The 25,715-nt window shown below is 38.6% G+C and overlaps 1 protein-coding gene and 1 pseudogene across 1 annotated transcript; one reads left to right on the forward strand and one right to left on the reverse strand.

Moving 5' to 3' along the window:
* The first annotated feature begins 4,836 nt into the window (after positions 1-4,836).
* LOC119535464 lies at positions 4,837-5,345 on the forward strand (annotated as a pseudogene).
* Positions 5,346-14,860: 9,515 nt separating this feature from the next.
* LSM5 (LSM5 homolog, U6 small nuclear RNA and mRNA degradation associated) lies at positions 14,861-17,997 on the reverse strand. Its single transcript, XM_037837545.1, has 5 exons — positions 17,850-17,997; positions 16,619-16,714; positions 16,310-16,337; positions 15,517-15,589; positions 14,861-15,125 (listed from the first exon to the last, which is right to left on the reverse strand). The coding sequence occupies exons 1-5, from the start codon at positions 17,893-17,895 to the stop codon at positions 15,093-15,095; spliced, it is 276 nt and encodes a 91-aa protein (XP_037693473.1). The 5' UTR covers positions 17,896-17,997; the 3' UTR covers positions 14,861-15,092.
* Between the last annotated feature and the right edge of the window lie 7,718 nt (positions 17,998-25,715).

A 25,715-nucleotide genomic window follows, 5' to 3' on the forward strand; every position in this document is an offset into this window, starting at 1 on the left:
TGGGAAACAGGGAGAGCTCCTTTTTATGGAGGAGACAAAACAACAAAGAACCGCAAAGATCAATTGCAGGGGAATTGAATCATACCCTAGGCCTCCTACAGACTGCCCTTTCCAAAACCTGCCTCTCTTACCCCCAAGGAAAAATAACTGCTTGGAACAGATGACATGAGGCTTTCTTTCAGTCCTTAAGAGAGCAAAACTACTTCACTTTCCCTCGTCTAAACAGCATCCTAATTTGTCTCCACTTAGCCACACAGCCCAGGACAAGAGCTTTTGAAATTAATGATGCTTTTGTAAGAGTAATTGCTTCTGTTCTAATCACATGCTATTTCTTGCTACCCACGGGGCTTAGCATTAAGAGTGCCTAAAGGAATCAGCAAATGGCCCAAATGCACTGCTCTCAAAGCACCAAGTGGCTTAATTAATGAAGATGAGTCACTCTAAGCCAGGTAGTCACCTCACATCCCTTATAAAGTGAACTTGCCTGTTAATATGCTCCCTAGAAGGCAAATCAGAATGTGGGCTTAGGGGAAGTAGGGGCTCAGATTTTTTTAAAACCTTCCCAGCTGTTTTTGATATGCTTCTTCTCTCCTTCAGCTCAAGGAGAACAATTGATTAGAATGACGTCCAAGAAATCCCTGGTGAGAAGGAATAAGATATTCTTAAGAAGGGCAGAATGTTTTTTGTTGTTTGGTTTTTCATTTGCAACATGATTTTACTGAAAATGCTTTAACACTTTAGCACTGTATTGGAGGACCATTATATTCCATTAAACACACTACAAATGACACCTATCCTGGATGCTGTTGACATATATGGTATACGAATATGGAATATGGGTATCTGGAAGTTGATTGACATCATTTAAGATTGGGGTTCAATGACTTTTGCATGTTCAAATATCCCCAACTCCTTTATTTGAATATATTGATGCTGATTCTCTACATTCAGCAGAATTAGACATGACCAGAAAATTTGGTTGGTCTCACAGTTTCCAGTCCAGTGAGTAGCAAGAGATGGGGAAGTTCTGGGATCAGCTGCTTATGGGGGAATCTTTATCAACTGGGTTAGATTGGAACCACAAATTTTCCTTAAAATTTGGCCTCTAAGTATGGCCAAATCCAGCCTACTTAATTCATAATTGTGTATAAAATACTTTAAAGTAGAAAAGTAATGTTAAGTAACGATTGAAACAATAAATTATCAATCCAGGGAAAGACAATCCAGATTTTTAAATCATGTTTTCTGTCTGAAGATCACTATTTTTAAACTAGTTCAGGATGTTCTTAGACTCTAAATATCACAAAGCAAAATGTTTATCTCTAAATAAATTGGTTTTAGCAGTGTCAAGGTGTCTGTATTGCATGTTGTGCCAGTTTGAATGTAGTGTGTTCCCCAAAACACCATTATCTCTGATGCAATCTTGCGTGGGCAGACATATTAGTGTTGATTAGATTGTAATTCTTTAATTGGGTGTTTCCATGGAGCTTGGCCCCACCCACCTGTAGGTGATAACCCTGATTAGATGATTTCCATGGAGGTGTGGCCCTGCCCATTCAGCATGGGCCTTGCTTAGTTTACTGGAGCACCACATAAGCTCAGACAGAAGGAGCGAGTTTCCTACAGCCAAGAGGGACACTTTGAAAAACGCACAGGAGCTGAGAGAGAAGCTGCAGCTTACGGACACATTTTGGAGATAGCCTTTGAAAGCAGTCTTTTGCTCCGGAGAAGCTAAGAGAGGACAAATGCCCCAAGAGCAACTAAGAGTGACATTTTTGAGGAGCTGCAGCCTAGAGAGGAACGTCCTGGGAGAAAGCCATTTTGAAACCAGAACTCTGGAGCAGACGCCAGCCACGTGCCCTCCCAGCTAACAGAGGTTTTCCGGACACCATTGGCCATCCTTCAGTGAAGGTACCCCCTTACCTTGGACACTTTATGGCCTTAAGACTGTAACTTTGTAACCAAATAAACCGCTTTTATAAAGCCAATCCATTTCTGATATTTTGCTTAATGGTAGCATTACCAAACCAGAACACATGTCAAGATGGCTTCATAAGCAGGTCAAACATTACGTTTCTTTTTTTCTAAGGAAAGAAATTCAAATACAGGTTTCATATACGTCTCAGAAGTAATAAATATTGCACAGCTTCAAGGCAATCCCTTTTCTTCATGTCAAGCCAATTCTTTCTACATACAAACTGTTATGCCATAAAGCTTATCAGACTAAAATGAAGTTCTCACTTGAAATCTCTTTCAAGATTAGTAAAATCTACTGGCTCAGCAGAATAACTAAATGTTATTGGCTAACTTTAATTTTAACCTCTTACTGTACTGACGGATAAAATTTTAAATGCTATTCAAATCCATTAATGATTTTCAACTCACAGAATTTAGAGTAAAGGTAGTATTCTCTCCCTTTTTAAAAAAAAATCAGCAGAATGGTGATTCCTAGGCTTTGTCTATCCAAGCAAATCTGCACCTCTATTTTTTTAATTAATTACTTTTTTTCTTAAAGAAATTGTAGTTTTACAGAAAAATTATGCAGAAAATACAGAGTTCCCGTATACCCCCCTAACACACACATGCACACACACATACAGTTTTCCCTATTAGTAATACTTTGCATTGGTGTGGTATCTTTGTTATAATTGATGAAAAAACATTATTATGATTACACCATTAACTACAGTCCATAGTTTAACTTAGGGTTCACTGTTTCTGTCATACAGTCCTATGGGTTTTTAAAAATTTTTATACTAGTAACATCTATGTAACGTAAAATTTTCCTCTTGAACCACATTCAAATATATGATTCAGTGGTTAATTACATTCACAGTGCTGGGCTACCAACTTTCTGAGGAACACCAAAATCTTTTCCATAGTAGCTGAACCATTTTGCATTCCCACCAACGAGTGTTCCTATTTCTCCAACACTTGTTATTTTCCTTTTTTTTTTTTTAAAGCAGCCATTCTAGTGGATGTGAAATGGTATCTTACTGTGTTTTTGTTGTTGTTGTTGTTGTTTTACATGAGGAAACCGATAGATGTTATAAACCTGTTCAAAAGAGAATCTTTGAAACAGACACATTTACAGATCAGGAATACTGAAATAAATATGTAAATGAGGGATGGAGGAAAAACTGGATTTTTCCTGGGAGGGAACACAGATGGAGGAAATCAATTGAACTTCCACCAGACAAGACAGAATTTTATCGTTCTCTAGACTTTCAAAGAACTGTAAAATAGCTCAGATAAGAAGGAAGGGTTCCTCCAGACACTGCTTAGTTTTCCTTTAAAACAGAAATTTCTTTTTCTACAAGCATCATCCTCTTCAGGAAGTAAAGTCATGGAAAATTATTTTCTTTCAATTTTGTGTCTATTTTCTGAGCTTTGTACAGTTGACATGAATTAAACATGGCTTGGAATAGCTCAGTTTGTTTTCTCCTTGTTGGTAGGAAAGGGATACCCTTTTCCAGGTGGATACTCTTATTAAACATTGGGCTCTATTTGTTAATATTTTAGTTCAATGTCTCATTTATAATCATAAGTGAACACGATAGATGTCTTTCCTGTATTTCTCATGGTTGTCTCTTACTGTGTTTTTTTTTTATATTTCCCTAATGGCTAATGATGTTGAGCATCTTTCTTGTGCTTAGTAGCCATTCGTATATGTTCTTTGGAGAAAGGTTTATTCAAGTCTTTTGCCCATTTTTAAATTGGGTTGTTTGTCTTTTTGTTGTTAACTTGAAGGATTTCTTTATATATTCTGGATATTAAACCCTTATCAGATATGTGGTTTCCAAATATGTTTCTCCCATTCTATAGTATGTCTTTTTACTTTCATTTTGCAGTCCTTTGGTGCATTAAAGTTTTTGATTTTGATGAAGTCCCATTTGTCTATTGTTTTTTCTTTTCTTGCTGATGCTTTTGGTGGAAAGTCTAAGAAACCATTGCCTAACACAAGGTCCTGAAGATGCTTCCCTATGTTTTCTTCTAGGAGTTTAGTTTTGGTTCTTATATTTGGGTCTTTGATCCATTTTGTGTTAATGTTTGTATATGACGTGAGGTAGGTGTCTGCCTTCATCCTTTTGCATATGGATATCCAGTTCTCCCAGCACCATTTGTTGAAGAGATAATTCTTTTCCCTTTGAGTGAACTTGCCACACTTGTCAGAAATCAATTGGCCATAGATGTGAGAGTTTATTTCTATTTGATTCTATAGGTCTATCTATCTGTCCTTGTGCCAGAACCATACTGTTTTGATTACTGTAGCTTTGTAATAAGTTCTAAAATCAAATCAGGGAGTATGAGTCCTCCAGCTTCATTCTTCTTGTTCAAGATGGTTTTGGCTATTCAGATCCCCTTACCTTCCCATGTAAATCTGATGACTGACTTTTCCATTTCTGCAAAGAAGGCTGTTGGAATTTTGATTGGCATTGCATTGAATCTGAATTCCCACTTAGACTGACTTTTTCCACAGAGCAGAAAACCTGGCTGCTGACAGCTCCCAAGTTTACATCTTACAGCTTCAGCCACTGGAGAGGGGCTAAATTAAAGGTCTCTCTGGTCCCAAGTCCAAAAATCCTAGAAAAGGATCTCATTGCCTGAGTTAGATGCCCATCTATGAACAAATCCACTGAAGTCTGTACTAAAGTGGCAACTTCTATTTTAAATGCATGGATGGAGGAAGAGGCAGTTCCTAGAAATGGATCCCGGGAAGACAATCCCTAGAGTCCACTACAATAGTTATGCTCAGTTGTATAATAAACTGCATATAATTACCATTCCAAAGGTGAGAGCTCCTTCATTTGCAAAAAAAAATATTTCATAAAAAGAATGCCATCAGTCAGCTTGGCCCAGTTGCCACCTGGCACCCTACCAGCTCCCTTGACCAGAGCCAACAGCAACTGCACCTTCATCACCATCAAGCTGATGGCATGCTGCAGAGCCTGGTGAGTGAGATCATCAACTGCTTTGAGCAGGATCCCACCTTGTGGCCATGAAGTTCTTCCAGGCCCCTAAGGAAAACCTGAAGCAACACTACATTGACCTGAAAGACCACCCATTCTTCCCTGGGATGGGAAGTACATGAACTCAGGACTGGTCATGGCCATGGTCTAGGAGGGGCTGACTGTGGTGAAGACGGCTGAGTGATGCTTGGGGAGACCAATACAGCAGAGTCCAAGCCAGGCACCATTCACGGAGACTTCTGCATTCAAGTTGTCAGGAACATCATTCACAGCAGTGATTCAGTAGGTAGTTCTATAAAAGAAATCATCCTATGGTTTAAGCCCAAAGTGTTGGTTCACTACAAGTCTTGTGCTCACGACTGGATCTATGAATAAGAAGCGGACAAAGCAGAAATCTCTTCACCTTTGGCACTGCCATTGGTGTGTCTCTGAACACGGCTCTTCATTCCACAGACTTGGAAGCAGTAGGATTGATCATTCTTTTCTAAAGCATATTTACAAATAAAGCCTCCAGAAGCTGGGGGTGGGGGGAGGAATGCCACTGAATGTAAAATGGTGCAGCCACTGTGGAAAACAGTTTGGTAATTCCTCAAAAAGTTAAACATAGAATTACCATGTGATAATCATACACCAATATTCATAGTAGCATTATTTACAATAGCCAAAAGATGGAAATAACCCAGATTTCCATCAATGGAAGAATGGATTAACAAAATGTGGTCTATACATACAATGGAATATTATTCAGCCACAAAAAGAGTGAAGTTCTAATACAGGCTTCAACATGGATGAGCCTTGAAAACATTTTGCTAATTGAAATAAGCTAGACACATACAACAATAAAGTGAGGGACTGGGTCTAGAGGTGCTGTAAGCTTCCTTCCAACCCATCACAGTCTTGATCCTGCCATCTGAGAGGTCACAGATTTCAGTGCAAGGTTGTGACATCCTCAAGTACTAGTCCCTGGGACAGCAGGAAACCAGACTTCCTTGAGTGAGGCACTAGCTTCATGGAGCTCATTATTTATTTTCCCAACATAGATGTCAGTTGGAATAGAAGAAATCACATGCCAGTGGGGGCTCATTGGTGGCTACCATCACTATGGAAAATTTCTTAGGCAATGTAAACTTCTGCAATCCCCACCTGAGGTGGTGTGAACATAGAATCTATGAGAAAATCTGGGCCAAATTGCCCCACTGAGTATATCGCTTCTTCCCCATCCCTTTCTCACCCTTTTTTGCTGGCACAGGCTGCCTCTTGTCTGACTCAACTTTCTCCGCTAATTAAATGTCACACTTCCAGATGCAATCACTAAGAGATACCCTCCAGGCAATTCAGTGGGGGAAAAATTAAGGTCTTTCCCATTTCTTACTTCCCTGATGAGATGTTGACTGTGCAGCTGGCTAAAGCCAATGACAAATAATAGGGTTGTTATAAGGAAGTGTTATAGGGCCAATGGCCCAAGAAGCGGCAATTATGGGACAAAACAAAATAAACAAAATACTTAAAAGGAAGTAAATAGACTCTTACCTAAAGATCAGGAAAGAGAGAAAAGCCCATGGCCCACATATCTATGATTCACCACACCTCATGGTCTTGATCTTCTAGTCTAGCTGTGCTACTTTATTTTATAGGAAATTAAATGACCAATTATTTTATAGGCCTTCTTGCAGGCTGATGTGGTTCTTTTTGGAATGTGGTGGGGTATAGATTCAAAAAGCCAAATAGGGTATTACTAGCTGGTGTCAAATAACAAATGTGTCAGGGCTAGGGCTCAGAATTGGTCCCCACATCAATATGGAAAGTTATTCAAGTTAAAGTGTTTTTCACATCTATTAACCCCTCTCAATCCTCAGAATAATCATGTAGAGTAGGACAGGCATGAGTTCTTGCCTTAATTTAAAAGGCGAGGAAACCTCTTATATGAAATATCTGGAATAAGTGAATTCATAGAGACAGAAAATAGAATACAGGTAACCAGGGGCTGGAAGGAGTGAAATGAGGAGTTATTGCTTTTTTGATAATGGATGGTGCTGATGGTGTCACAACATTGTAAATGCAATTAATGTCACTGAATTGTACAATTAAAAATGGTTAAAATGGTAAATTTTATGTGATATATATGTGCTACCACAATTTCTAAAAAATTAAAAAAAAAAAAAAAAACACTGAGGCAATCAAGACTTAAAGAAAATTAGTGACTCGCCTGAGCTCACTTGGTCAGTAAGCAAAAGGGTTTCCCACCAGACCATGATTCCTTTGGACATGGTTTCCACCCCAGTGGTTTTCATGTTGCCTTTCATTGAAACAGAACAGAAATGAGGAAGGTAGCAGGGAGAACAGGGAACATCACAGCTCTGGAAGATTATCCACAGCATCCATAACCACGAGATTCCCACAGGACAATAATTCATGAGCAATCAGCAGATATGGGAATGGGCCCATGTTCCCAAAGGCTACTGAAGCGACAACAAATTTCAAATATACCGTGGCTTAGCAGTGATGGCGGTTGGGGGCTAATGGCTCAAGGGTGGAGCATGCCTGAGCATTGAGGGACTGTGTGGTCAACCATCCTTCCATGTCCCCCACCTTCACCCCACCATGAACCCCAAGCCCTTGGCTAATTTTTCCTTCCATTAAAATGCAGACAACCAACAGCAGAGAATTTGGGTGCTGGGAAGGAATGTAAACATCCAATTCAACTCTTGTTTTATATGTAATAAAATTGCAGAAAATTGAAGGTCTGAATAAAAGGAGTGACTTACCCAAGGGTACACAGCCACTCAGTGACAAACTCAGTTTCCTGATTTTCTATCCCTGCCTCTTTCCAAACTGTTCAGCTGCCCACTTCGCTAGTGTGTAGTTCAGATACTCATGGAAACACAGTTCTATCAAGATGTTCAAGGAAAATGCCTGTCCTCAAAGATGTACAGAGTTTAGGGGACAATTCTTTCCATTCTCTAAGAAATCCCCTCTCCTCCTCAGGATGTGCACCCCCAGGGGGATTAAGCATGGGTCCTTTGCTCCTTTCTGAGTCACTACATCGTAGCTATGACTGTTTGTGATGAAATCGCAGGACCTCCGAAATCCCTTCAAACTGGCTTCCAGAGCACGTCTCCTGCAAATCCACCATGTAAGTCTGAGTATATCTGAATCTACAACTCTCAATTTTTACAGTAGAAAAGACACCTCATGCAGAAAATAAAATATACATGAATAAAAGTAGATTACTTTTTTAAAGGTGCCAGTAGTAGTATAGATGCAATCCTTTACCTGCCCTTGTAGTGTAGGTAGTATACTGTAGTGTGATCCAATAGTTAAGAATAGCAGACCAGAGACCAAAAACTTGAATTCAAATGCAGATTCTGGGGAAAACTGAAAACTGACTAGTCTTTTTACTCTTTAAGCCTAAGTGTTAAAACCAGCTGCCTATTCCTACAATGCCCTCTGGAGGTCAGTTGATGTCATGCAAGGTTTTTCTGATTAATTTTAAAACCGAAGTGTCTAATGACATTTTAGCCAGGGTCAACTTTAGCTGAAGTAGATTAAGTCCATTTTCCGACCCTTCTCTGTTCCGGCATTATGCCCACTGACCTCACACACCTTGTGACTGGAGTAGACAGCATGGATTTAGATGTCAGGCAGATCTGAGACTGAGTGCCAGCTCCACCATGTAGAGAAATTTCAGGGATGGGTGCCTGTTGTCTTCCAAGAGTGGGGCTCACAGAGCACCAGGTCCTTGCTGGAGCTCCCTGAGCTTCTGACTCCAATTTTCCCTATTAGCAGCCAGGAATCCCATTTTGTTAGTGCACTGAGGATTGACTATGCCAGCAAAGTCTTAAAATATTCAGATGATGGTGCTGGTGGTGGTGGCCCAAACATTGGTCTCTAGTTCAGCAATGTAACAGGATTTGTTTCCCTTGAAACCCAGGATGTTGCATGAAATGAACTGGGTGAGGTTCAAAGAAGCAGCTGTTCAAGACTAATGGAAAAGCATTTTCCATGACCTGTCCCTTATAAGTACCTCAAACCCCTGGGAGTGGGGGGGGGGGACATCTTGTAGGGCTTCCTGGAAGAGGTGACACTTGAGCCTAATCTTAAAGGCTGAGTATAAGTAAACCAAGTGAAGAGGAACTTTGGAGACAAGAACATTCCCACAGAAGCCTGACATGAGTAAAGCAAAAATCCAAATACGGAGACAGCCAGTGTTACAAATTCCTTTAGTAGGGGAAGATTGAGACATAATTGACAAGATTAGCAGGTAACCCTCTTGGTGTCCTGTTAAGGAACTTGGGCTTTCATTGTATAGAGGGGAAGTTATGAAGGTTTGAAAGCCAAGGTGTGCTGTGACTATATCTTCATTTTAGGTAAGTTCTTAAGGCTCTGATGACTATGGAGGACAGATGTGACAGGGCAAGATGAGACAAAGGAGGTATATTAGTACAGCAGAGACTTGAGGGCTATTGGGGTCTTGAGGGTGTCAATAATTAACACGTCTCTTCTTGAGTTCTGAACCAATTGAGAAAAAAAGCAAGGTGATACACAAATAACAAGACAAATAGGCAGATAGAAAAATGATAGGAAAAATGATGGTCAAAATGTTTTTATTACTGATTTAGGCTAGGTGGATGATTTAGCTTATATTTTTGGACTGCAGTTAACTTCTTAGTGTGGAACTCCATAATTATTCAGACTAACCACCAAGCCCTGGGCATTGCCAAACCACCACAGAGTTCTTCATGTAGGGGCAGGTCCCTATAAAATTTGCAGCCACCAGCAGAGCAGAACTCGTGCTCCCTGCAGGGAACTCAATCCCAAGAGCTAAAAAGGGAGAACTGAGGCAAACATGCCCCGTTTCCTTCTTCCCATATTCAATCAGAAAAGTTACTTCATGTCTCCTGGAGTAGAGGGAATAAGGAGATGGAGAGAGGCCAGGTGAGCTACACTAACCGATCCTCCTCCATATTGAAGAAAACATCAGAAGTGGGAAAGAAGCATTCCTCTGCAACATACCCCATCTCTTTGTGTTTTTTACCCATTGGGCTTATCCATTAAAGCTATGTGGTGAACCAGAGAAGTTCGGCACAGTGTATCATGAAGTTGCTTCCAAATGCCAACAACTAATCCTTTGGTTATGTTTTCAGGATCACTGGAAGCAGTTTAGATTTTTCCCCAAAAGGCTCTGAACAGAGTCAGAATAATACCTTAATTAAGGCAACTTCAAGGTTTCTCTGATTCCAAGTCTAAAAATTCACTCTATTTCCCACCCTAAAGCATGCCTAGTCACATTGTCTACCTGGCATATCATAGAATTAAGGCCTAATAACAAAATGCCAAGAAAGAGATACATGAATATCAACATAGCCCCTTCCATTATCAAAAGTACAGGGGAAAAAATTTAAGTTGTAAGATTAAATCTCCTTGCAAGTCAAAATCCAATTTCTCTTATCCTTCTGAGTTAAAGTTCAAAGTCCAATATTAAGTTAAAGGCCAAAACCAATCTTTCCCAAATTCTTATTCTGTTCAATCTTAACCATGGGGGCTCTTGATGTTTAGGTGGATGTAGGGTCCTTTTAGCAGCCACAGCCTAGGCTGTCACTCATGGGTATAATTTTAGAGCTTCAGGAAGTTGCATTAGATATGCCTCTGATACGTCTCGCTTTCCATTCCCCCCTCCTCATCCAGCAACTGGCAACCATTTATATAATTTCTATTTCTCTGGATTTGCCTATTCTGGACATTTCACATAAATGGAATCATAATATGTGGGCTTTTGTGACTGGCTTCTTTCACTTAGTATGTTTTCAAGGTTCATCCATGTTATAGCATGTATCAGTACTTCTTCATTCTTTTTATGGCTGAATGGTATTCCATTATATGGTTATATATTTTATTTATCCTTTTATCTATTGTTGGATGTTTGGGCTGTTTCCACTTTGGGGCTATTATGAAAATGCTGCTGTGAACATTGTGTACAAGTTTTTGTGTGGATGCAGGTTTTTTGTTTCTCTTGGGTATATATCCAAGAGTGGAATTGCTGGTGTGCCAGTTTTTATATATCATGTCCCCCAGAAAAAGTCATATTCTTTAATGCAGTCTTGTAGGGGGGACATATTAGTGTTGATTAGATTGTAATTCTTTGATTGAGTGTTTCCGTGGAGATGCGATCCACACAACTGTAGGTCGGGATACCTCTGATTGGATAATTTCCATGGAGATGTGGCCCTTCCCATTTGGCATGGGCTTTGATTAGTTTACTAGAGCAACTGAGGGTGACGTTTTGGAGAGCAGCTGCAGCTAAGAGAGAACAAAACGCCCCAAGAGCAACACTTTGGAGAATGCCACTTTGGAGAACGCAACCTGGGAGCAAGCAGACACCAGCCACGTGCCTTCCCAGCTAACAGAGGTTTTCCGGACACCAATGGCCCTTCTCAAGTGAAGGTACCCCATTGCTTATTCCTTACCTTGGACACTTTTATGGCCTTAAGACTGTAACTTTGTAACCAAATAAACTCCCTTTATAAAAGCCAATCCATTTCTGGTATTTTGCGTCCGGCAGCATTAGCAATCCAGAACAGCTGGATCATGTGGTAACTCCTTGTTTAACCTTTTGAGGAACTGCCAAACTGTTTTCCACAGGAGCTGCATCATTTCCATTCCCTTCAGCAATATATGAGGGTTCTGATTTCTCCACATCTTTGCCAATGCTTATTATCAGTCTTTTTTTATTATGGCCATTCTAATATTTGTGAAGTGGTTATCTCATGACTAATGATGTCAAGCATCTTTTCATGAGCTTATTAGTCATTTGTATATATTCTTTGGATAAGTGCCTTTACAAATCCTTTGCCCAATGCAAAATTGGGTTGTCTTTTGATTGTTGGGTTATTGAGTTCTTTACATATTCTGGATACTAGTCCCTTAACAGATAAATGATTTGCATTCTGTGAGTTGTCTTTTTTCCCTTTTGATAGTGTCCTCTGAAGCACAAGAGTTTTTAATTTTTATGAAGTCCAATTTATCTATTTTTTTTCTTTTTTGCTTGTGCTTTAAGCCTCACTTTAATGGGACCAAAGAGTTAAATGAAAACACAAGATAATCACCAGCCGTCCACACCACATTTAGAAAACAAGTCCTAAAATGGTTTTCCCAGGTTAAATTATGTGCTTATAACTCAAAATTTAGCATAGCTAAAAACCAGAACAGAGACTCAGAAGTAGCTGAGTGAAGCAGGTTCTGGCCCTGCCAGGATGCCTGTCAGTCTCTGCCAATTGCTAGGAACCCATGCCTGAGGCCTTCAATTAGACTGCCTAATTAATTGGTTAATTAACTTAAGAGTCGAATTATGATACTACGCTGTTGACAATACTTGGGGAAATTCCATCTATGAAAATCTCCCCTTTCTTTTAGCAAGTGGCACCTGCGATAACGTTGCCTTCTGGCAGAGTTGAGAAATTTGCAAAAGTGGCAGACTCAGTTACCACGTCTTATTTGAAATCAGATTTTCCTTTTCATCCAACATGTTTTATTTTTTTTCCCCAACATGTTTTGAACCTCTCAATGTCCACGTCCCTTTGGAAATGAGTTTTGGGCATCCTGGTACTGCATTTAGGTGAGCTCTGTCCAGTGACATGGCTTCTAACACTCACTTGGGCAGGCGGATTAGTCCCATGCTACAGGGCTGCTTTGGTTGCTTATGAAGTGGCTTAAACCTGTGCAACCTCCTTCCTAGGTGAGACTTCTCCCTTTTCCACATTTGTTTCAACTGAAGAATCACACCCAGCAGACTCCTGAGCAAAAGCTGCTGTTGACCGACCATTCTGAAGCTTTGGCTCCCAGGAGCCCCTAGCGATCCTGCTTTTCCTCAGCTTTGGATGTTATGGGCCTGGAGCAGCCTTTATTTCTGCTCCATCATATTCTGCACTAGTGCACTATATTCCTATATTTCATTTTATTTCATTTCCCTCCATTTTTCTACTTCTTTCATAGCACTCTGTTGCATTTCTAACCGCTTCTTAAATTGGTTCCTTTTCCTCTCTAATCCAAGTGGGTCTATTATTTGATGGAAAATGTGTGATCTTTTATTTTTTTTAACATTTTAATTATAAAAATTTTCTAACCTAGAGAAAACTAAAAAGAATAGATTGAACAGTCTTAAAAATCCTACCTGGATTCAACAATTGTTAACATTTTGCCTAACTCAAATTCCAGACAGACACTTCTCCCCTAAACACCTCAGCATGCAAAGTAAAAAAATAAGGACATTCTCCTCCATGACCAGAGCAGCATTATCCCAGCTAACAATTTATCAATAACTCCTCAATATTATCTAATAGATTGTAATATTAGAATTTCTCCAATTGTTCTTCAAAATCTCTTCAGCTAGTTTGTTCAAATCAGACTCCAGTCAAGGATCACACATTGCATCTTATTCTGTATAGGGCTGTCCCCATCTCTGCCTTTTTTTTCTGATGACACTGACTTATTTAAAAACCAAGTCAATTGTCTTGTATGATGTCACACATCCTGGATTTGCCTAATTGTTTCCTTGTGGTGTCATATAACTTATTCATCTTTGATCTCATTTTATAACTGGAGGTTAGACCTTCAACCTTGAAAAACTTCGGCATATTTTAGCAAGAATATTTCATATGTGATGCTGTGTACTTCATATTACATCATATCAAAGAGGCACATATTGTCTAGTTCAACCACTCTTAGTAATGCTAAGTTTGACTGCTGTGTTAAGGTAAAGACTTACTTTAAAGTTGCTTTTCCCTTACTGGCTATAACTAACATACAGGGAGATTTCTTCTATTATGTGAATATGCAGTTCCCATCAACCTGTTGTCCAATGTTTCCCATGAGACATTGATGATCCCTGCCTAAATCAATTACATTATTAGTTGTTGCAAAATGGTGATTTTCTAATTCTATTTTGCCTTCTACATTTTTATACTAGCATCATTTACTTGAACAACAAAAAGTCTTCCCTCTTCAACTGGTGCTTTTTGGTTACCCTGAAGTACATTTCCTACTGAAAATGAAACCAAATGCATAGTTCCTCCCCTTTAATTGCCAATTTTAAAGTAAGGAATGGTATATTAGCCTCCTCGATGCTGGGAAAAGAGGATTTTTTTTCCAAAGACAAAAGTCATAAAGTATGAGATCAACATATGACTAGATAAAAATACATTATTTATGTCCAAAAATACCATTGTAAGTCAAAATACAAACTGGGGAAATTATCTACAAAACACATGACTAAAAGTAACCTATCAAGAATTCTTAAAAGTTAGTAAAAAAAGGACAAACATTTCAAAGCCAAAAACTCCTATAAGTAATTTACAAAACACAAATGAGTTCAAAATTAATAAAGAAAACCTAAAACACAGCAGATTTTCCCTATCACAATAACAAAGAAGGGGAGAAGGTAGAACATTCAAAAAGGACTTAAATAGAGGCTACGTAGCAGTAGCCTCATTATTCAGGATGAATTAGTTTTTTAAAATAAAGTGTGTACTGAAAGAGTGTATCAAGAAAATCTAAGGAAATATACAGCAACGTATCATTCATATTTTCCTTTTTGCATAGCTGCATGTTCTACACTGTGTTTATATTAATGGTGTATTTCATTTGTTTGTTTTTAATAGGGGTTAATGGAACTTAAGTTCAGTAGAAAAAATCTCATTACAAAGCATCAGAATTTGAACTAAATTTCATAAGTAATCATTTCCGGGTTCATCATTTTGTTTGTAACAATTTTTGTTTGAGAATTAAATGGCCATGTAAATAAGGAGCCAAATAAGCATAAAACAGGAAAGCAAGTGACAAATAATTACAATCTTTACCCCACTGGCTAACAGAGTATAATGAATAAAACTACAAAATTAACCAAAAAGGCCTTTATTTTTAAAGTCTTCAAACAGCAAACTGTTTTATTCTTTTTCCAAGATAAACATGATTAACTTAGAAAAATTGGCATTTACAATACATCTTCAAAACATTTCCCTTTAACGGGAAACAACTTTATAGACTCTAAACAGTGAAAAGTAAAAAAATTTTCCATTTTGTTGCCATTGTAAAACAAAACAGAATCTAGCGTAAATCAAGGAAACCCATTCATACTTCAGGTCCTTCTCCTCCAGGAACCAGCTGCAGGGGAGAAAAAAGGTTTATTAATAATACCCCCACAACATCATCTAAAAACCTGTGCTGAATGCTCCTCATTGACCAAAGCCACCTTTCTGGCTTCGCTTACATTCCCATTTTCTCCTGGTTGTTGTCAATATCTGTTTTCAGTTTCCAACATCATCAATTAATATATATTGTCTCAACAATGATTCTTGACAAAATGAAAGATTAAAAAGCCCAAGCAAGCTAGTCTTTAAGCCCAATGCCATATTCACACTACAGCATCCCCTTCCCATTTTAAGCACCACTGGGATGTGGGCATTTTAATCAAGGAGTATTACAAGTTATTTCTGTAACCCCTGTACCACAAAATGAGCTAATATCTAAATAAAACAGATTCAATGTGTCTTACCATTGTTATATTATTTCCATTTAGCAAAATTTGATCTAATTTAGTAATCCTCCTTCCTTCTGGTGTGATTTCACTAAAGGAATAGATAAAGCAGAGTCAGGATAAACAGTGGTCATAAAAGTCAACATTTTAAAAATACTTTCCCTCCCTAAAGTTTATTCTTCTATATAAATGAATGTGAGGTCAGGCAATAACATCAAAAACTTTCAAAGACAAATGTGATCCAACAGATAATGTATCTTTCTTAAAGATAATACAGTGGACTAATTAGCCTAAGATCCACCAGGATTGATCTTCATAAAAGAAGCTGAAATTTGTCCCAGAGCTCAAATATGAAATGAAATTTGTCCCAGCCTCTCTTTTGCTATAACACATCTATTATTACTGAATCCTAGCCATTAAACCAACTGTAATCAATTCAATTCTAAAAGCAGAGATATTGACCATGCTCTTTATATTTAATGTAAGTAGGCCATCACTTACATTTTGTTATACAGTTAAATAATATTATTATCAGTTCCTCAATTTGACATGAGCCCCCAAATTCCTGGCTGTTTTTAATATCTTTTCAACCTTAAGGTTTTGGCTACACTAACTTCCTAGCAACTTAGTAATAATTATATGAAGGCAATAACCTCCCATCCAACTTTACTAGTAGATACAGTTTCTACCTTTAAGGTAATTCCAACAGGCAATGTTTTCTTATAAATCATTTTATTGACTCAATATTAACTGCCTTAAATTAAAAAGATAAGAGATTCCCATCAATCCTTTCATTTTTAACAATACTCACAACTCTGTGACATCTTCTAGCACCATATCTGAAATTTGGTGTTAAGACAATAAATATACCTGTTGAATTTACTCTGTCTTCTGCCTTTGTTCAGTTTTAATAACATTTACACAATAGCTCAAATTTAAGATGCTTGTTATTGGTAGGAACTTTATCTTCTTTCAGCATACACACCTCTTAAAACACTATCACAATAATTCCCTGAGATTAATTTATTTCTATTATAATAATAAGTAAAAATTGTATACATTTATTTATGTTATTGTATGGCCAAGAAAAATCCATACAGCAACCACTTTTAAAGGATACTGACAAAATCATCGAATCCTAGAAGCGTGCCAACAATTTCTTTATCACTCTTCATTACAATGTGAATTCTTGATCCTATACACTTGTCCACAAGCTCTATGGATATATTTGGAAAAGGGAGGGAAAACATTATTTTACCCATTCATTATTTCAACAGGTATTTGAACACTTACTCACACTCAATGACTTGCATGTGGTGAAAGTTAAACCAGACCTTATACTACAAATTTCTATTCAATTACTTTAATAGAAAAGTTTTCCCTAATCTCCACCTACCCCTCCTTTGTAGCAATATATCATATTTTTTGGATTATTTTGTTAATATATAAACCCACCCCCCTCCACTAGACTTTAAGCTCCACTAGGGCAGAGACCATGCTTGATTTGTTCCTCATTGTATTCCAAATGGACAGTGCCTGTCATATAATGGGCATTCAAACAGAGCTTGTCAAATGAAGGAATGAGAAATTTTCAATCATGGCACATCCATTGACTCAATCATTCTTCACCAGGCACAAAATATGAGAGGAAAGGGAGGCATAATTATCTTCACCAGAATTCCTTTCTGTCACTATCTCCCTAATCCAACAAGTACTGACAGCAGTTTGAGCATTTCTTTAGCAAGGTTAGCATTATTTGGCAAGATGTTTACTCGGCCACTATCTGTCTCCTCCACTGGTTAGTGTGTTATTTGAAAGCAATAGCCGTGATTTATATTTACTGTGGAACACTGCCCAGGCACCGCGCATAGTAGATGCCCAACAGCCGTTTATTTACCGACTGAATGAATGGCAAACAGAACTAGTTTCCAGATTCCTCTTTTAAGGCTCATTCCAGACCATGGTACTTCTCTCAATAAACGGCCAGGGTTGGTTAACCAGACAGGGTCTAATCTGAGGATCTTAAATGACAGGTTGAGACGTGGGACTGTTACCCATGACACGGTAGAGGCGAGCTCACAGCACAGAAGGGAAACGATGCATTCACTAAATGTAAACCTTTTCCGGTGACAGTTTGATTTGGGGAGTCAACAAAGAACCCTACAATGCTAATGACCCAGGGGTGGCCTCGGGTCGCAGAGACTTGGAGCCTAAAAGACAAGCCGCAGAGGGGGAAAGCAATTGGTCCGATATACTTTCCCCCAATCCGGAGCCTCGACCCCATCCATCCCCTCTACCCCCAACCCTAAGCTTCAGCTCCCGTCCCCGGATCCACATAGTGCCACGATTACCTAGAGGAAGTAGCTGCGACGGGTTAGTGGTCGCGTTAGCCGCCATGGCCAGGCCGGAAATGGCCTGCGTCAATCGACGTTAAGACGGCGAGTTTGAAAGAGCGCGCTTCCGCTTTCTTCCGCCGCGCGGGCAGGCTCAACCAATCTAAAACCGAGAGAGTGATCGGTCCTTCTCCCTCGTTTTCCTGTCAGCGAGAATCTGTGGAATGTTTCCGTCCACTGAAAGTTCTGCGATCTCCACAGATGCTCCCAGCCTCGAATTTCCGGAGAGATGTTTAAAATGTCTTACCTTGTGAATAAAGTCTCCCTCTATCCCGGAAGATTTTGCAAAACTTTTGAGTCGTTTTATGTTCTTCTAGAAAGTGGCGTTTAATCTCAAGCCAGTTATCTTCAGACCAGTAAATCAATTCGTTTTTCCCGCCACCAATTCACCGTGCAGCAATTTTTGTAAAAAAAAAAAAAAATTTTCGTTTTTTAATTGTTTTACTGCTTCTTTTAAAAGTCCAAAGGATTGAAAGCCTATAACCAGCTTTTTTATATATAAGATTATCAATGGTGGGAATTTAAAATATTTTTTCTTCTTATTTTTTACCACTTTAATTCATTGTTCTTATGGACTTTTTTTTTTTTAATGCAATTTCATTGAGACACAATCACACAACATACAATCATCCAAAGTGCACAATCAGCTGTCCACAGCATTGCCATATAGCCGTGCCTTCATCACCACAATCAAACCCGAAACATCTCCACCACTCCAAAAAACAAAATTAAAATTAAAATTAAAAAGAACATCTAAACATCCCATACCCTCCCCACCATTCACCTACCTTTTTTTAAATACAGTTTAATTGAGATATATTTGCATACCCTACAGTCATCCACAGTGCACAACTATTCACAGCACCATCACACAGCTGTGCACTCATCACTAGAATCAATTTTTGAACTCTTTCACCACTCCAAATTAAAAGTAAAAGCAAAAATGAATACCTAAATCTTTCATTCCCCTCCATCCCATCCTATTCCTCATCTAACCTTTGTCCCCATTTTTCCACTTATCTGGCACACACCGGACAAAGGGAGTGCAAGCCACAAGGTCCCCGCAGCCACACAGCCACACTATGCAATCCACATAGTTATACAATCATCTTCAAGAATCAAGGTCACTGGCTTGCAGTTTGGCAGCTTCAGGTATTTCCTTCTAGCCATTCCAATACGCTAAAGACTAAAACGTGATATCTATATAGCACTACGTGGACTTTTTAATTCACTATTTCTTCGAAGCTTTCTAAAGGCAACCACCAGATGTCACTCTAAATTGTATGTTAATATAATCACCCTTTAGAAAACCATGATGCTTTATACTTACTGTGTTTTGAAAATCACAGAAGACAAAAAAAATTCTCTACCTTACTCTATTTTATATTTGTGTGCTAGGAACTTAAAGCCTAACACACTAGATTTGAGAGTCCAGAGAGAACATCATTCACTCATCCAATCAATGGTTGTTAAGCATCCAACTTTCATTCATTGAGAAGTTGTGTCAGAAATTGTAGGAAGGTGTAATGCATGGATCAAACTAACATGAACCATAATCAGATAGCTGCCCTGCATGACAGCAGGTGCCGGCCTGTCTATAACAGAATGAGAACCAAAGATAGGTGTAACAAAGGAAGTCACTGAAGCCTGACAGAGTTTACCCAGGAGTTTCAATAATAGTTAATAAATCACCTGTGTCTCCGCGGAGGGGTAGGCTCCCCCACTGCGGACTTGCCGGTAAAACTAAGATAAGGAAGTCTTTTTGATCGTCCCAAGGAATTAGCCCTTCCTTGAGACGTGCAACAAAGCACTTCCACTCCTGGACAAATTGCCATAAATACTGGCTGGAGTCCCAGGAAAGTTGGAGGTCTCACCCAGGAGGGGACGCTCTGCCTGGGACCGCATGCCAGCTGGGACTCTGATGGGCTGAAGAACCAGAACTTCCCCAGCCAGTAGTATCAGATGTGGGGGCTTTCCCCAGCTTGGTGAGTTTTTCTTTTTCCTTCCTTTATCTGCTGGACAGACTGCTTTGTCTGCCGGTCAGACCGCTTTACTTTCAACTATTTGTATTATTAATAATAAATGTTTGTAGTCTAGTAATTCAATAAATCTCTTCTGTAAAGTTATACTATATTAGTTTGTGTCTCTTCTCTCCCCCCACAATTCACCTTGCACAACAGAACATACGTGTTAGTTGATTGCTATTTGATGCATTTTGTTGAGTGTAAAACAGTGCACAAAACAGAAGGGGTACCTTGCCCTTGTAGGCACTTAAAGATGAATGGGGGAGAAACACAACTAACAAACATGGAAAAGCACCGTGAAATTCAATATACAAAGCAAGAACACATCTTTTAAGATACGTCACCAAAAGCATGACCTAATAACAACAACAAAAATAGACAAAATGGGCTTCATCAAAATCAGAAACTTTTGTAGGTCAAAGATCACTATCCAGAAAGTGAAAAGACACTTGTTTTGGTTTCCTTGGCTCCTCAAGCAAATACCATGTAATCCACTGGCTTAAACGATGGCAATTTATTTGCTAATGATTTGGGGGCTAAGATAAAGTCCAAATTGAGGCATCATCAAGACGGTGCTTTCTCCCAGAAGATGGTGGTGTTCTAAGGGATGGCTGCTGGCCATCCTTAGTCCTTAGTTTGTCACATGGCAAGGCACATGGCAGCCTCTCCCGGTCTCTACCTTCTCTTCAAAGTTCTGTTGATGTTTGCTTCTGGTTGCTACGTCTGTGGCTTTCTCCTTCCCTGTCTAAATTTCATTCTGCTTCTAAAGGACTCCAGTACTAGGATTAAGACCCATCCTGACTAAGGTGGGCCATACCTTAACTGAAGTAACCTCAACAAAAGGTCCTACGTGCAATGGGTTCATACCCACAGGAATGGACTAAGTTTAAGAACATGTTTTTCTGGGGTACATACAGCTCCAAACCACTATGTCACTCTATAGAATGAGAGAAAATGATTGCTAACCATATATTTGCTAAGGGTTTAATAACCAGAATATATAAAGAACTGCTACAACTCAACAGCAAAAAGACAACCCAAGTTAACAATGGGCAAAGGATTTGAATAAACATTTCTCCAAAGAAGATATATGAATGGCCACTGAGGACATGAAAAGATGTTCAAAATTATTGCTCATTAGGGAAATGCACATCAAAATCACAATGAGATACCAATTCACACCTGCTAGAATGGCTATGAAAATAATAAGTGTTCACAAGGATGTGGAGAAATAGAAGCCCTTTTACACTGCTGGTGGCATTGTAGAATGGTGCAGCCACTGTAGAAATCTGTTTGGCAGTTCCTCCAAAGTCAAAAATAGAAGACTATATAATCTGGCATTCACAATTCTTAGTCTATACCCAAAAGAATTGAAAGCAGGGGCTCAAACAGATATTTGTACATGATACATACATCAACGTTATTCACAATAGCCAAAAGGTGGAAGTAACCTAAGTGCCCATCAACAAATGAATGGATAAACAAAATGTGGTATACACACACAATGGAATATTATTCAGCCATAAAAGGAATGAAGTTCTGAAATCAGCCAGACACAGAGAAACAAATATTGTGCAGCCTCATTTATATGAAATACCTAGAAGAAGAAAATTTCATAGAGACAGTTAGTAGATTATAGATTATCATAGATTGGGGGTGTGGTACAAAGGGGTGAGGAGATATTTTTTAGTGGGTGCAATGCGTGCAGTGTTTATGTTTGAGGTTGGGGTAATGGATATTGGTGATGGTAGCGTAACATTGTGAATGTATTTAGTGCTACTGACTGCATACTTGAAAGTTTCAACTGGGAAATTTCGTGTTGTATACAGTTACTATAATAAAAAGTCAAAAATCAAACAAACACACACCTCTTCTAGCTTCAGTAATCCTAGAAAATTAGGGGTGATTTAAGGCAAATGTCAGTGAGGAAGTTCAGATGGGTTCTTCAATTCAAAGTCCTCCACTCAGCCTCAGCCCCCTTTTAAATAACAAGCCAATTCTGACTTTCTTTGCATTCCATAAATACTGAGCACCTGCTATGTACCAGGATACTTACAAATACACTTACTCCTAATGTTTGCAAGCATCTTTGAGGCAACTGTTATCATGAAGTTCCTCACTCTCAGAAAGGTTAAATAACTTGCCCATAGGCCACATGGTTAGCTTGGGAAATTTCACAAAGAAATTCATGGGAGTCTAGATTTAGAGGATGAGTTCGAGTTGGGTAGAAATGAGATGAGAACAGCATTCCCAGCAGAGGGAACACCGTGTGCAATTGGTATGTGCCCACCTCTGTACCTCTCTTGCTATACTTTATTTAAATCTTATATATCTCCTCTAAGTTTAGCATAAATCCTTTGGTTCCCAGATGTTTTCCCTAATGACCCCAATCCTTAGTGATTTTACTTTATTGCACTTATGATGCTCCTCCAAGTCCTGGTAAAATCCTGCTCATTCTTTATGACCCTGCTAAAATATAGCCAGAAAATATAGAAAATATAGAAGCAAGACTTCTAACCTCTAAAACTCTGTGTCAATAAATTCCCATTGTTAAGCCAACCCATTTACCGTATTTGTTTTAGCAGCTGGAAAACAAAAACACCTCTTGGAAACTTGGTGGGCTTATTCTTTGTCCTGCCATAATGTGAATAGCTCTCAGGATGCTGTCAGTGTTTTCTCATATGATTATCTATCAACATTGCTAATCCACTCCTCACCAAAAGAATGAGTTCCTCAAGGCCATGAATTTTGAGAAGGAATGTAGTGATTAAATACATTAGAAGTTAAATGACCTTAGTTCAAAACCCAACTCCACTACCTTCTAGTCATTTAATTTTCTAAGTCTCAATTTACCAACCAGAAAAAATAAAAAGGATAATAGTATCTACTCTTAAGGTTGTTGTGAAGATTAAATGAGATAATCCTTGTAAAGTGGTTAGCATAAGACCTGGAATAGTAAGTCCTCATTAAATGTGAATTATTATTACTTATCTTTGTTTCATAATACCTAATGTGATGGCCGGTTTGGAGTAGGTTCTTAGTAAAGCTAGCATTGCTTGCTGACACATTTATCTTATTTATGCAACCGGTCAGAAGCCACTTTAAGGCAGCAATTTCTTTTGTTTGCTGCACTGTGTCTACTACAGTTCCAGGTGTACTGTAGGGGCTAATAGATGTTCTTTGAACTGATTGTATCTCATTCACACCCATCAACCTTCTCCTTAATCTTCATAAGGTTCTAAATACAAAGAAACACCAAATTTTTTTGTGAAACCCTTTCCTTTTCCTAGTTTTACTTTTCTATCTGCTTTCCTGTTTCATATTCGTCATATCATAGTGAGAGTATGGACCACATTCAAGGAATTTTCGTGTTTCTGCTGCTTAATAGAGGTTTTTTTTTTTTAATCACAGAAATGTGCTAAAAAAGTCTAGTTTATTATACTTTTTTCCCGCTACAAGAATAGAATGAATAGTTGCAATTTGCAATGCCACTAGTGAAGAAGAAAGTTTCTTTAGGCTCTGTTTAAAAGGAGCTATCATTCCTTTACATAGCAGAGTTAAGAGTATAGCAGGAAGGGAGTGGTTTTACCTGATTGTGTTCTTCCCTGAGGCAAGATGCAAACAAACTAATTCCTGGTGGAGAGTCCATTTTTAATAAACTTGAAAATATGTCATAGCTCCATGCAGATTTTTCTCCCTTTAGCTCTTTTTTACAGAGCAGACATAAAATACAATTTATAATTCATCATAAAATTCATGTAATTACAACAGGTTCTTCAATGTATTGTGTTCAGAAAGACATTTCTAATTTTTTCTATGGAGATAAATGTCATCATAAAAATACAACCAAATGTTTCTTTTCAAAATTATGATCAGAAAATATTCAGTCATCTCAAATTGATATTTCCAATTGATAATCTCTTTCCAACACTTTTTAAAACAAAGGAGAAATTTCTGTAATTTTCCCAATAGATATTTGTCCTTTTTGGACAGTATCTCATTAATGACTTTAATCTATATTAAGACAACTCATTTAAAAACTAATGTAAAATAGTTGTTATTCTAAACTGCTAAATGAAACAGTATGTATATTTAGAAATGTAAAAAATCCTGGAAATTCCCTTGCTTACTTTATCTCCCAATTTCTCCAGTCAAATATCTACTTTATTTATAGCATTCTTTGAGTGATGTATTTTTAAATGTTTCAGTAACATAGTAGCTATGAATACATGATTTGATCCTAGCTGAAACTTCTAAGATACAAAGTGCCACATTTTTATAAAGCTGTTACTGTATCTCCAGGACAGCGAATTAAACAAGCTGGCCCTAGATGTACATATAGAGTCCTAAGATGTCCTGTCCTCACACCTTTTTAAAAAGATATTTAGTTAGTCTTTAATTTTTACATATACCAATTGTGGAAAATGTCAAGGCAGGTGGAAGAAAGCAGTTAACATATTCTTTATACAGGAAATAGCATAGTTTCATAAGCAGTTGAGTCAACAATGAGAATTTGGATATATAGAAAAGAAATTGGCAGCTACTTCTTGAAATTTTTTTTACAGTATTTGTATTAGCATTGATACAATTCTACTGAATCATAGAAACCAAGCTTGATTCCAGGAAGTCTGCTGTTGTTCAGTTATGCTTAGACTAGATTGCAGGTCCTTAAATTTTAAGGCCTGGAGAGGAAAATAACAACTGCAAAGATTGCCTAAACAAAGGGTTATTAAACTGGTGATGGTAAATTTCAGTCAGTTACTGTAGTAATCTCAAATTCTATCTGAAACAGACATCTATCCTTTAGTTTATTCCCAAACTGCCTTGGATAAGACTTGTTAAACCTATTAGTATTTCCATTATTCACTGTAAATTGATATAGGATAAGATGCATTGCTTAAAAAAAAAAAAAGTAGTATAATCAAACTCCATATATTTTGCACTGACCAGAATATTAAACCTAGAAAAAGATAGAATGAAAAAATATGTTTAAAAATTTGCTGGACTGGAATAGTCAGTTTCCCTGCAAACCTCCTTTATTGTCAAGGATATTCTGCTTCAGGCCTTAAATCGCTTTCCAACTACTACATAATATTTAAGTGATTAAAAAAATCCCTAGAACAAAACAAAAATCTTGGGATACGCAAGTAATTCAAAGATCCATATACACAGCAGCACCAATATGTCTCCATGTTATCAAATATTTAAGGGTGAAGGCTGGAGAGACCCTAGGCCAAAAGAGGAAAGGAAAGGAAGTGAAGGAATAGGACTATTGGACAGTGAACAGAAAAGAGCCATTGGTTGTATCTTCGATGGATTGTATGGTGTGTGAATATATCTCAATTTAAAAATAAGAACAAAATAAAAAAAGAAAACGAAAGCTGAAGAAAGAGGGAGGGAAGGAGTGGAGCTCTAAAGAGGAAGAAGTGCGGCAAAACAGGAGGAAGCAGGTTGAGGAAGCAGGTTGAAGCCGAACCAGCCCAGCAGCGACAGGTGCGGCGAGCTACCCCACTAGGCCCCGCCCCGCCCCGGTAAACCCCTCCCATCCTAGTCGGAGCCCTCCGGTAGTGTCCCGCCGAGCCAGGCCCCGCCCCTCCCCGCAGGCCCCGCCCATATCCCATCTATGCTCCGCCCCACTCCATCCGATCCCTTCACGTCCTGCCCCGCCCCGCCATCCAGGCCCCGCCCCTCCGATTCAAACCCCTCCCCAGACCCCCCCCAAACTCCGCCTTATCGGGTCCCTCCCAGCCCTGCCCCGCCTCGCCGGCGGCGGGGCGGCTTGTACATCAGGTGACTGCCC

Source organism: Choloepus didactylus, chromosome 5 (assembly GCF_015220235.1).
Source record: "Choloepus didactylus isolate mChoDid1 chromosome 5, mChoDid1.pri, whole genome shotgun sequence".
Taxonomy (NCBI): domain Eukaryota; kingdom Metazoa; phylum Chordata; class Mammalia; order Pilosa; family Megalonychidae; genus Choloepus; species Choloepus didactylus.

Coding starts and splice junctions, on each gene's coding strand:
- LSM5 (XM_037837545.1), bottom strand. CDS start 17,895: ATGGCGGCTAACGCGACCACTAACCCGTCGCAGCTACTTCCTCTAG. Junction 16,338..16,618: donor AGGATTCGATGATTTTGTCA/GTATCCTTTAAA, acceptor ACCAAATTTCAG/ATATGGTGCTAGAAGATGTC. Junction 15,126..15,516: donor ATGGAAATAATATAACAATG/GTAAGACACATT, acceptor TCTCCCCTGCAG/CTGGTTCCTGGAGGAGAAGG.